The following is a 13,274-nucleotide window of genomic DNA, read 5'->3' as shown; positions in this document are numbered from 1 at the left end:
AAAGAATCGAGTGAGACCGAAGATGAGCTCATTTTATTCTTGTAAGGCATCACAACTGTACAGTACATTGCCTCTCACATCCATATAGTCTTTAAGTCATACACAGAAGAATAGAAAAATAGAGATCGAACACTGACTGTCACTATGAAGCTTTTTGTTTTGAGAAGAGCGTACATTCTTTAATTTTCAGTGACGCTTTTAATCGTTTCCAGCCTCAGGTCAAAGTGAACCACACGAAGCGACCGGAGCAGATTTTTTTCTTTTCTTTTTTTTGCTCTGCAGTACATCCACAACATGTGAGATATTAAAACAATCAACAGAATCTGCAGCAGCATCGCACAAAGGCTTGTTTTTGCTGGCGGGCCCTTCATAGACAGAACAGTCGGGAAGCTTTTTGGCCAGCAGTTTGACGTCAGACTGTAGGACATATTTGGCAGGAGGGGGGACTGGGGGAGGGGCGCTGTCATACGCACAGAGCACCACCAGCTTTTAGGTGTGACGGCAACATCCTCATATATGCTATAAAGATCTAGCAGAGCCCTTATTGGAATTTAATTACTACTAACTACTCTTTTCTGTAGTGGGCGGGGGACACGTTCACTTCACAAGGTGTGTTTGCGTTGACATCCTGAGATGAGAGCATGCATCATTTCATCAACTTGCACAATACTCAACACAGCGGGTGGAGAAACCTGCCCCCAGCCCCTCAAACGACAAAAAAAGAAACAGAAAAAGAAAAATGTCTGAAGGAATGTCAGTTATATAGCACATTAACATCACTACTAATCTATACTCAGAGCAAACATTTGGCAAACTGCATCTACTCGAGCGCTACGCTGTGAGAACGACTGAAAACGAACAGACTTGCAGACTTTTGAACTGGGACGTACAAAAGCAGCTCACTTATAGTTCAAAGTGCAAAAAGTCCGCTCTTCTGTTGCTGCTCTGTGCTTGTCTGTATAGAAAAAAGAAAACGGGATAATTGGAATGCAGTTTCAAATACGGTCGACTTGTTCCAACTTTCAGGCAGCAGCAGATAATAACGATAAGAGAAGTAAATGACGATTATTATGTTTTCCTCCGGTTTGTTAGCGAAGTCAGTCTCTCATAAGCATGGTGCACTAATAGAAAACGACAAATATGATGTCACCACCACGTCACGTTCTGATAGGCACGGACACAGAGGAGGGGGCAGCATAGACCTGCGAGACAAAACAAGGAAACGTGAATTTTAAAAATATAATCCTGAATCTCATTCTGCAGGTAAGGTGTGCGTGAGCGTAAACATACTTTTCTGGTTTGTAGTGTCAAACGTGGTTACGCCTCGTTCTCTATGGTCATCCCTGGGTTACTGGCACCTGAATCAAACACACAGGTGGAACATTACTCAACATCTTGGAGTGCAGTACTGTGCAAAACTCCTGAGCTCGCACTCAGTTTTTAACATTTTAACTGGAAAATGGGAAATAGGTGCAGCAATCCATGACTGATGGTGCTCCACACACACACATATATTTCACTGCACGGCGTGTTTGGGATTTTTGCCATGCAAAAAAGAATAATAATTCCATAAATTATGACAACATCCCAAACACGACCGAGGGGAATCCAGCCCAAACCATTACAGAGCCTCCAACGTGTTTTACTGATGGCTGTCAACACAACCGTCTCTCCTGTACGGTGGCCCTGAGTGGACAAAAACAGACTGCAACTTAAGAAAACACCAGCAATAAGAAAAACGCTGCAATAAGAAAAACGCTGCAAAAGCACACAAAACACAACGGAAATAGGAAAAAAGAAATAGAAAAAACGAAAACAAATAGGAAAAAACAGATTTCCAAAAGCAAGGGAAGTGTTTTTGGGGAGACAATAACTCGACGGACCAGTTGCAGGAACCAAAATATGCTAGGTGTGTGTTAATCTGATGATTCATATAATACTGATGACGAATTTTTAGGCTAATAGTTAGGCTAACACACTTACCTCTCATCTTTTCTTTCCTCATAAAACCGATAGATCCTCCACTTCTTTTAAGTGTCTCCCAGAGCAATTCTTAGCATATTTTGGTTCCTGTAACTGGTCCGTCGAGTTATTGTCTCCCCAAAAACACTTCCCTTGCTTTTGGAAATCTGTTTTTTCCTATTTCTGTTTTCATTTTTCCCCTTTGTTTTGTGTGCTTTGCAACGTGTTTCTTATTGCTGGTGTTTTCTTAAGTTGCAGTGTGTTTGGCCTCTCAGGGCCACCGTACTCCTGACCTCCTTCGCACATACTAACAATGTTTTGAGCCAAAATTTTCAAATTTGCATTCATCACCCCATGAGGCCTGATTTTCAGTCTGGTTCGTGTGATTTGGCATACCTCAGCCTTTGATCAATAGCTACTAAAAAAAACCATTCCTCTGAAAATGAGTGGCTCAAGACCTTGGTACAGTGCTGCTGTTTTATCATCAAGCAGCTGCGGAGAACCCTACAGAAGGAGCATCATCTTACCCTTTCTGTCCTTGTCCGTTGCAGTTTCATTCTCTGACCAGGAGGGGGTGCTGGTGAGCAGACGACTCTGGCTTTCTCTGAGTGGTTTGGAGGGGAACTGACGGCCCTCTGCTGCACTAAGATTACACAAACAGAACCGGGGGTGAAAATCAATGCAAAATGTTCCTGTAATCTAAACCTGGAGACCCATCACTGATAATGGAGCTGCTAACAGGTGATCTATTTTCTTGCATAATTAAATCTGCACAATTGATAAAACCCCTATAGGCTAATATGCAGCTGTGCAGACTCTGTTTCTGTAAAGTACTCGAGTTCACATATTAATTGGATGGTGTTATTTTTTACTCACCTCTTGTTGGCTGGGTTGGAGCCAGTTGGTGAGGAGGGCTGCTCCGGATCCAGATTCACCAGGCAGGTTGGGAACGAACAGCCATCGCCTAAACTGTAAGGCCACCAGACAAGAAGAAGCACAGTTGTCATGATCCAATTACTGCAGATTGTAAGTGTTCTATGTTATGGATGCATATTTAAGTTTAAGCAGATTCTGTTAAAGCAAACCTGTGTATGTTTTTACTGAATATGAGTCCCTTGAAATTATAGGATTAAAAAAAGCTAAACATTAAAGCATGTATGGATAATCAAGGCAGGAAAACGACTCTGCAAAGTTAGTTATGCAATGCAGTGTTGTTAGGTAACACTAGCCACCAAAAACTGCTATTCATACCAACCGCTGTGAAATGCTAAAAGCTGCAGTTCCTCTAGTGGCCACTTGAGCCCGCCACCAACATTCCGTCAAACCCCATCGACTACAGTGTTAAAAAAATCCAACTTTACAGCACAAATAAGCACGGTTACAGCTTTTCTCTTTAAAACATCAGATATTTACATTTAAATAACAGCATAGCTTGGCGTGTAGTTAATTGTAACGTGACATCCAGGAAGTCCATGTTCCATTTTTATCGCAGGTCAGATTCTTGTTACTTTGCAGTTCATATAGCTGTCACTGCCAAATTGCTGTATAGTCACAAAATAATATTTAAGCTGCAAAACTGGAGCATCAGCATCAACTCACAGCGGTGATGTTGCTGTTTCCTGAGATCTAATGCTCTGCTGCTGTCTCTTCTGGGACTTTCTGTCTCTTTTGAACCATTTTGTTTCAAACTAAGTGGCGATGCTCAGCAATCCCTGAGCTCACTGCTGACTTCATTCATTCACGGCTGCTTTGACAACGTTGTGTTTAAATATGCTAAAATAATTCCCTAAACTGCTTCTTTTTTTTACAACATTGCCTGAAGGACATGATTATGAAGAAGATAAATGTGAATTCCCCACATGACTGTAAGTGTAAATGTTTATGCCGGCATTATTCAGAGCTGGTTTTGATCTAATAATATAACATTCTGAATAGGCTGTTTGTATGACTTTACTTAAGATACCAGGGGGAAAAAAACATAAAAGAATGCTCTGATATCATGCTTGGACATTTTTCAGTCACATATTAGCCTCTCAGCAGGTGTGGGATGATTATAATTCTACTGATCACATTATTGTATCCTGAAGCAGCTCCTCGAGTCTCTGACCTGATTGCTCTTCAGGCTAGACTGAAATTTTAGTGGTCATCGGGGTTTATAAACTGTAAAATAACCCTCTGTAGGCTGGTGTTAATCATTTATGACTGGTTCAAATGCTTTGTCTGGTATTTGAGAAGTGGTTTTCAAGCTGCTTTTGATGAGCTCACCTGGAGAAGACAGGGATTGGCCAGTATTTGACTTCATCGCCAAACACCTGGCGGAAGTTCTTGCTGAAGCCCAGACTGAAGCCGTTCTTATCTGTGCCGTGACGAAACACAGGAGAACGCACTGCCTCTGTAACAGCAGATGAGGAGAAGAAGAAGAAGAATTAGAAACACAGCACTCCCTCCTCAGCCTCTGCACAATCTGCTAATTTTAAACTGGAGCTCGATCAAACAGCGGATCATCGCGGGACCCGCTCAGGCTGAACTGTGGCATCGAGAAAACAACTCTGAATCAAAGTGTCTTTGTTGTGCAGGAAAAACTAGATCTCAGGCTGTTTCGCCAGGTGTGACTTCTCCCTCTGAACACCGTATCAGTGTCTCTTACTAAGCTGCTTACTGCTCCCAGCCTTGTGTCTTTGCATTACACTGTAACATACTCCTCTGGATAATCCACTCTCCTCCACGCACAGGGACAAAGTGTGCCACTGTGCACGCATAATGGGAAACTCCTCTGTCTGACAGCAGCCCAAAGAGGCTCATCAAGGCAGTGTGCTGATGAGAATGGTGACAGATGGAGAAAGGGGGGAAAAAGGCATACAGCATCCTTCATCATTAGTGCAAAGACGATGCTGTGCAAACAGAGGAGGCAGATTCCTAGAAAACAGAGCGCTGGTGTCCAGCTGAGGCTTTGCAAACACTGCGTCAAAACTCAAAACACACAGACGCACGCATGCGGGCGCGGAGGACGCTACCTACCGAGAGTGGATCTGTTCTTGCAGACGAGCCAGCAGTGATAGATGAAAAGCGAAGCCAGGCTCACGGAAAACATGGAGGCCGAGAAGAAGAGGAAGAGGATGTGGAACTTTGCCTGAGTGTCTGGGAGGCCGTTCTGAGAAGGGAAAAACACACACACACACTTTAACAGAGCTACACCGGCACAAAGCTGACACAAGAATAAACTAAATCTCATCAGCGGGTTTTCTCTAACTGGAGAGACTTCAACTAGCTGTTTTAAGGGAAGCAGTCTCTAATTTAGTAGCTGGTTGGTTCATACCAGGTATTCTTTTAGGCGGAAATGTGCTCTACCTCCAGCCTTGTGAAAAAGGGTAAAACATAAATATTCATCTGTGATTAAACAAGTTGTTTAAAAACAACAACAGCAACAACAACAACAACAACACATTCACGCACGGACATATTACACCATGATCGCTTCGTACTTACAGTCCAAAACTTGATGAAGTACTGAAGATCCGTAGCAGTTATAAAAAGGCAGTAGAGTAGCGAGTACAACAAAAACAGCATGAAAAACTTGTAGTTGGCGAATCCCACACAGTTGTTCACCCTGCAAAATAACGAATGGATGAAAGGACGCAGGCTGCTGATGGAAACGATTGTATGCACACTTCAATATTCCTGAGACAATTCGGACACCCTTTACATCGCTGTGCAGAGCAGCAGGGATGGGCTAGGGGGAGGGACCTTTTTTAATGTTAGCTAATGAAACTAAGCCGACAGAAAGCAGCTGTTACATTTGTGTCTATTATTTCAGCTTTTTAAAGGGGTTTTTATAATAAAAACGCATAGCTCAGTCAACAAAAGGGGAAGATACAGTCTGCCAGGCAGCAAAGTGACAGAAATGTAGTGTTTCTATCAGGTGTTTGTGAATTTGTTTGTGTTTTTTAGCTGGAAAAATCATCAACCAGCAATTAGTCCTTTTAACCAATCAGAGGCCAGCACAGGTGTGTGTGGTTTCACTCCCAAATAAAACCAGCTAATTAAATAAATAACTAGAAATCTCAGATTTTATTGCTTCATGTCCCAGTATAAACTATATACACAGTTCCTACTGATTCTCCTGTTTTTCCCCTGAACACCAGATATGGTGCATTATTCACAAGAGAGCCAACAAGCTGATCGTGTTTACCAAAAATTAGACACACTAGGATCGGATTTGTCTTGTCTCCCTCTGCTGCCAGAACCAGCTGGTAGCTTAGAGTATCAAATCAAGCTGTTTGTGCATCTACGTCAGGGGTGGGAAACTTTTTCTGTTTTTCCAGAAGGCTTTACTGACTTAGATAAAAATGAAAGCTGGAACACCGAATCAAAATTTGCTCAGAGGTGATGATGAAATTATTGGAAGCAGAAATGAAAATTCCACCAAAAAATTAGTCTATATTTTTTTCCACTAGCCTGATATGCAACACTTCCATTATGAAACTGTTAAGGGCAGAGTGGGCTGGGCTGTGTGGTCTAAACGAGGCCTGTTTGCTAGTTATCTTGAATGCTCTGGCAATGTGGTGCAATCTCAGTATGATGGATTGCAGTGAAACTCTATTGCTGTGGGGCTTTACTGAAAGGGAATTTATATCGCTAAAGAGCATAAGTGCACGTGAGTACAGCGGTGCACTAATGCAGTGTCAATAATCCAATACTGTGTGTTAAATAAAAGACAGTCACTCCATACCAGGGGCAGTGGTGATCCATCTTCAGGATGCATCTGTAACACAGCAGGGTGAGACGTCAGTGAAACTGTGAGTAACTCTCTGTGCACCTGCGTGCGGCGAATAGTGCGGTCTGTTCTCTAAAGGTGCATGAGCGAGGAGCCGTACTTATCACAGACTGAACAGTGGTGACATCGATCAGGCTTCAGCAGCTGGCAGCGGTCACAGAAACGGATTGCTGAGGAGACACAGCCAATTCAATCACACAGCCGTCAGCAGCAGTACCAGCAGCCTCTCCTAACTCCTGACCACAGACTAACAAGGTGACAGGCGCTGAAATGAGCTCTGAGAGCTGCGCGTCAGTCTTGACTATTCCAGCTGTTCTGCCTCAGCGGCACCGCGTGCCGTTACTGTACCTCCGGAGTTGGTGCGGGTGTAGATGGGCAGATCCTTGGCTATCCTCCTCAGGATTTCCTGCTGAGACTCTCCCCGATCTTCACGCTCCAGCAGCTCCTTGTCAGAGTGGGACAGGTGAAACTATGGAGGGCAGAGCACGGAGGGAAAGGCAAACAACACCTGTGATTTATCAGCAGACCAATCTCCCATCACTGCTGTTCACCGCCCCTTTGCATTTGTTAAAACCGATTGAATTATTCTGCCAGACAAGCCCCATGCTGTGTGAGAATCAGTAATGCGGGAATTTCTACTACTGTGAAAGCCAACTTAGCAGGGCACTTTCTTCCATTTGTTTCTGGGTTTTCTTTTGGTGTTTTTTTTGGGGTGGGGTGGGGGGCTTTCTCCAGCCCTCGCAGCCACCGGGACAATTTATAACCGAACACTGGAAACAAATAACCATAACAAACAGCACAGCACATGTAAGTCTGGACTTTTATTCCAATGATTGCTGCCTGCGTGTCTGCGGTTCGCCTCTGTGGAAATTGCAACCGTGGCTTTTCTCTTAAGATGTATGCATGCGTTCACCCCGCGGGGCTTAAGTGCTGTGGCCAGGATCAGAGCCATTAAGAGTGCAGATCCAGGCACTTCCACTGGAGAGTATTATTAGTCTAAATGCAGCATTCAATCACACGGGGAAGCGCTAAACTACAGCTTCCCTTCACACTGCGACATGCACGCTGCGTCACGGTCGGACACACTCACCTCCTTCAGGGGGTTCATGGGCTTGGTGAAGATGGTTTGCCAGTACGCCCACACAAACATGATGAAAACGACATGGTACACCAGCAAGTATACGACTGCAAGCAAAAACAAGAAAGAAGAACACCAGCGTCAATTTTCAGCGGTGCGCGTACACTCCATTGAACAAGAACGATGTTGGTGATTCAGTTTCGCCTTTTTCATTGGAAAATCGGTAGAGTATTAAAAATCAGCCTGCGGTAATTATTATTTGTTGTTGTGCCAAACACTGGGACGGTGTAAATCAAAGTGAAGGAGAAATCGGGCTCAATGAACAAGTTGTATAAACTCAGCATTGAGCCAATCATGGCTTCAGTATGCAGCTTAATTACTTTTAAGATGCCTTAAGTGTGTGCTGATGGAAATTTTATTGCAGGCACAGAATCCATTTACAGAGAGTCTCTTTGATTATTTCCTCTGCTAAAGCGAGCGCCAGGGTGGAAGTGTGCCATTGCTGTTTGTCAGCAAAAACAACTGAGCTGAATTTCATGAAACTTGGTAGGAAGCATGTGAAAGAGAGTCTGGAGGTGGAGGTATGCTCTGGAGAGAAGAAGAATGAAAATCTATAGTAGAAGCAAGACAGAATGCATCTGCGTGAATAGTGGAGGTATAACAGTGGAGATGCAAGGAGGTAGTGAAGGTGGATGAGCTTAAATGCCTGGTGTCATCCAAAGCAACAGACAATGCATAAGAGAGGTGAAGAAGAGAGTGTGGGCAGGGTGGAGCAGGTGGAGATGAGCATCAGGGGGTTTGTGACAGAAGGATAGCATCAAGAAACAAAGGGAGGGTTTACAAGATGGTAGTGAGGTTATAAATTGTAATAAACTATAAGACAGGAGGCGGACTTGGAGGTGTCAGAGTTGAGGATGCAAAGGTTTTCATTGGGAGTGACCAGAATGGACAAAAACAGCTCAGGTTGGAGATTAAAGCTAAAGAGGCAAGGCTGAGATGGGTTGAACGTGTGCAGAACAGGAAAAAGGAGGTTGAAGATGGAGCTGCCAGGCAGGAGGAAAACAGGAAGACCTCAGAGAAGGATGTAGAGAAGGAGGACATGCAGAGGGCTGGTGTGACAGAGGAGGACGCTGGAGGCGGGGTGAGATGGAGGCAGATGATCTGCTATGGAGACCCCTAAAGGGAGCGGCCGAAGAGAGACAAAGACGCAATATAATTAAAATTGAACTGAACTGAGATCAGTTTCATGTAACTGGAATTTTCCAACTATGACAATGAAGTTTACAGCGTAACAGCTTAATAGGTCTTCTGACAAAGCAATTAATTTATATTTCCATGCATTTTAACATTATTTAGCCATGTTTCTTTTTTAAAAAATAGGTGGAATCTAACCTGTCGGTGACATTAAATGCTACTAGTTATCAGGATTTATCCTCTGGAGAGTCTGAATATTTAACTCCATCCAACTTCCCTCCTTAAAAAGACTGCTGAAAACAAACCACTCCTGTCTTCATTTGGTGTCTTTGAACTTACCTCCATATTGTGAAATGCACACTAAATAAAAACCTTTAAACATACAGTTTAATGACAAAACCCAATGGCACATTTCCAGCTGGAGGGCTTACCTTTGCAAAGACTAAAAGGCCACTCAGCTCAACACCTAACAGAGAACAGCTGCCTCATGGAGCTCAGGATGATAAACGCCATTATAAAGCACTTACCCTTTTCTCCTGTGTCTTCAATGGACTCTGAAGAATGGAAAGGGAAACAGTGAAAAGGCACAGTCAGACTACCAGAAACAGATTTTTCACATATGCATTTCTTCCTTAACTTGGGGATGACCCACGTGTGGGGTGGTTCTCATTGTGACTGTCAACATGCTCGGCCATCAGTCAGCGCCTGAATTGAAATCAGCAAAACGGAGAAACGCTGACTCTGTAGAGCCTCCGTCCCAACGTCGGGTCTCACACCAGTCACAAAATCAATATGCAACACGCTCCCTGTCAAACAGTTTGACTCATTGTTCCTCCATAGCTGAGCATTGAGTACAGGTAGTGAAAAACAAAGGAGCATCCTGCACAGCGAGTGTGTCTGTGTCTGAGTGTGTGAATTCCCACTGAAGGGACCGGGTGAAGCTGGAGGCTGACAGGAGCACCTGGATGAGCATCCCAAAAAAACCTGCACACGGACACACGGACACACACACACCTTCAGCGCTGGACTAAAACATTAGAAAGGCAGAGGTTAAGACCTGTTGGGAAATTTCCTGTTGGTGTTTTTTACATTTACCTCAAAGCAATGATTAGTTAAGCATACGGAATCATCTATCTTTGGCAATCAGGCAGTAACGCAGCGTGCACACACACACAGACACTCAGAATAGGTGAGCCAAGGAGCTGAATCGTGGCACACAGTCAAAAACTGTGTGCATGTTGCCATGCCAGCATAAAAACCCCAGAGTCTGACGGTGTGTGTGTTTGATTAAGGACATGTACATGGATCAGCGCTCCCTAATCGTGTTTGCATTCCTGACAAAAAGTGTCTCCAAAAATGGACAAGAAGCTAAACAGCATCTGACTTCAGTTCTTTAACAATCTTTAAAAGGCGATCGATTGTTCAAAAGGCTGATGTTGTGGGTGAGGGAGGGGGGGGTTGCGGGAAAGTGGGTCAACCTCAGATAGCTTGGGGGTGAATTATGTAAGCCAGACAATGGGATTAACATGAGCTGATGAGCGAGCTGTATCAGCTGATGATGCTTTCACACAACTGACTCTGTGTATGGCTGCGGAGAGCACGCTGGCCCCGAGCGGCCACTTTCCTGGCCTGCTGCTGCTGTTTTCATCAGCCCGTTCCATGTGACCCGAGAGCATCGCTGTTGTTTCCCCGTTGTTCAGCAAAACAGTGCAGTTTTATAAAGAAAAGGCTATTTTTCTATTCCCCTGAAGTAATGAAAGAAGTCTTGTGGGTGGCGGCAGACACGTGGTGACCTGTAATTCTAGAAGAGGTTCATCGTGGGACAGGATCTAGCTGCTGTGTCATGACACTATGACTCCTGCACACTCTAAGCTCTGGTGTCTGTCTAAATTTGGAGAAGATCAGATAAAGGATCAATCAGCCAGAACATCAAACTGCTTCTGTTTGGTCTCATTAGATGTTCTCCATTATTGTGCCCCCCCCCCCCCCCTTCTTTTTTTCCCCCTTTTTTGTGACAGAGCAGATTTTCTTTCCTTGTGGTCTGACAATGTGCCAAATGGAGCACAAGAGTAGGCTGCCGAGACTCCACTGAGACATCCTAGAAACCATTACTCACTATCCAGGTCAACTTTGTGCTCACTGCTCACCGAGGAGGCTCGCCGTCTGTAACCGCGCCACCCAATAATCAGCTGCAGGAGGGGAAGTGAAGGAAGGATGCCTGACTAAAGCCATAAGAGACTTTTATTGCTATAGGATAATGCCTGCAGTGTTTGTCACACGATGAAGCTACTGCAAACTGAACCTGAAGCTATTACAGTAAGACTTTAAGATAGTGCTGATAGAGGCGTTAGAATCAGATAATCTGAGACAGATGGTCCAATCCCAATCTCACACCCTGTGCTACATACTTCATAATAAAAGCAGGCTGCACAGTCCTCCAGTTGCACTGTGAAAATACACATTTCTCACTTGCCTGCAACAATATGCTGACAACTGGCTGAAGTGTTGTTGTCATGTGACTGTCCACACACACACACACACACACACACACACACACACACACACACACTGCGTGAACAATAAAGACATTCTTGTGAATGCCAAAATAAAATAAATAAATAACAAGCCTGATTCACAAACTGCTGAAAGGGAAATGTGTTTCCACCCAATCTCAAAAAATCCACACACACACACCAGTTAGGGGCATTTCCCCTTTCCTCACACACACTCTCTCTCTCTCTTACACACACACATCATCCCCCCTTACTACCGAGACAGCTCATTCTTACCTATGCAAAGCTGCAAAACATACGCGTAGTATGACCACGCCACTATCAGAGCGATGAACAGGACCGGGATCCAGTACAAAACTCTCTGACAGCCTCGCTTGATACTACGCGAGCCCGACGGTGCCATAGTCTAGGAGCGGATCATTTCCCGTGCGCATTCGCGTGGTGCTCTCCCCTCTTCTCCCCCGCTGCGTGTGTGTGCGTGTCTTCCCGTAGACTGTCACTGCATCGTAGCTCCGGCTCTGATCAGCCTAATCGACAGCTCAGACGCAACATCCTAAACCAGCCTCCCGCCCTGCCTCCTCCTCCTCCTCCGCTGCTGGTGGTGGTGGTGGTGCTGCTTGCACCGCTCTCCCCTCTGATCGTCCTGCTCGACTACTAGTACAGACTACAACAACACATCAGACGGCTCACGCACACCTGTGCACGAGCTCAAGCACACATTCACTACGAGTCCGCGCTCGCCTGCTTCCCCACAGGTTGCCATGACGTCCGCGGGATGCTGCAAGCCTGGCACATTTTTCAGCGCGCGCAGAAAATGGGTTCAGCAAGTTCAGACGGACTCGTGCGCGCGCGCCGACTACAAATATAGGTCCAGTCTACACAAGACTGTGAGGTCAGTTGTACCTCTCTGGTCTGTTTTATTTTTTTGTTCAGATGGAGTGAGTGATGTGATTCAGCTCCTTCCTCACACACTCATCCTGCTCTCTGTGTTCTTGTTTGTTTGTTCGCTCTTCTGTCCCTCTCTCTCCGTCCTACCTTTGTGTTTAATCATTGCTTGACAGTGGAGGCGGAGGTCTGCGCGATCCAGCTGCTTCTACTGCATCTCCACCTGCAAAATATTCTCGCAGTCCTGCCGCAGGATGCTTTGTACAGGCAGACTGCACACTATAGCGTGTGCCATATTTTGCACAGTGATTTATGATTTTTAAAAAAGCAAAGAACTGGAGGTTCAAAGGGAAACAGAAACAAATATCCCATAAAAATGTAAGTAAAGAGCACCTTCTTAGTATTTTAAAAGGGATAGGCACACATTAGATTATAAATATTAGTATTAATATGTAATAGTATGTAGTGTTTGCCCTTACATTTACTCATTCCTGGGTGCGGGCTGTATTCTAACCTCCTTTTCTCATTTCATATCAACACATGCTCCAGTTGTGTAGGCTACAGCGTTAACATGGCCTCTTATTTAGAAGGGAGAACATATATTTTTCCCCTTCAGACTGTGTTGTAGAGAATCCTAACCCTCCCCTTCTTACATTGAAAGAAACATTAGTATAGAGGAGCAGGCTGTTTTAGAGTACCCTGACACAGTATGCCTTTGAGATGCAGGCTGTTATTGTGACATTTTTTCTCCTTCATTCAAAAAGGGCAACCCTGAAGGCACGTGCAAAGTTGTGCAGCCATGTCTTTTCAAAAGTTGATGTTGCATGGTTAGGGCCAGGGCATGACACCACAAACCTTTGCAGGTCTA

At 44.6% G+C, this 13,274-nt stretch overlaps 1 protein-coding gene across 1 annotated transcript; it reads right to left on the bottom strand.

The window, feature by feature from the left end:
* Positions 1–14: 14 nt before the first annotated feature.
* Positions 15–12,493, bottom strand: zdhhc2 (zDHHC palmitoyltransferase 2). The gene is made up of 13 exons (XM_085474021.1): positions 11,798–12,493; positions 9,536–9,562; positions 7,827–7,921; positions 7,085–7,205; positions 6,837–6,906; positions 6,692–6,724; positions 5,449–5,569; positions 4,981–5,113; positions 4,228–4,354; positions 2,839–2,931; positions 2,490–2,605; positions 1,291–1,358; positions 15–1,202 (listed from the first exon to the last, which is right to left on the bottom strand). Exons 1-12 carry the CDS (start codon positions 11,922–11,924, stop codon positions 1,318–1,320), a joined length of 1,104 nt encoding a protein of 367 aa, XP_085330147.1. The 5' UTR covers positions 11,925–12,493; the 3' UTR covers positions 15–1,202; positions 1,291–1,317.
* Between the last annotated feature and the right edge of the window lie 781 nt (positions 12,494–13,274).

This window comes from Copadichromis virginalis, linkage group LG2, assembly GCF_057382275.1.
Source record: "Copadichromis virginalis isolate Kocher_CV1m ecotype Utaka linkage group LG2, C_Virginalis_male_GT1.1, whole genome shotgun sequence".
Taxonomy (NCBI): domain Eukaryota; kingdom Metazoa; phylum Chordata; class Actinopteri; order Cichliformes; family Cichlidae; genus Copadichromis; species Copadichromis virginalis.
This window is presented reverse-complemented; position numbering and strand designations above follow the sequence as displayed.

Coding starts and splice junctions, on each gene's coding strand:
- zdhhc2 (XM_085474021.1), bottom strand. CDS start 11,924: ATGGCACCGTCGGGCTCGCGTAGTATCAAGCGAGGCTGTCAGAGAGTT. Junction 5,114..5,448: donor ACTTCATCAAGTTTTGGACT/GTAAGTACGAAG, acceptor TTCCCTTCTCAG/AACGGCCTCCCAGACACTCA. Junction 4,355..4,980: donor CAAGAACAGATCCACTCTCG/GTAGGTAGCGTC, acceptor CTGCTGTTACAG/AGGCAGTGCGTTCTCCTGTG.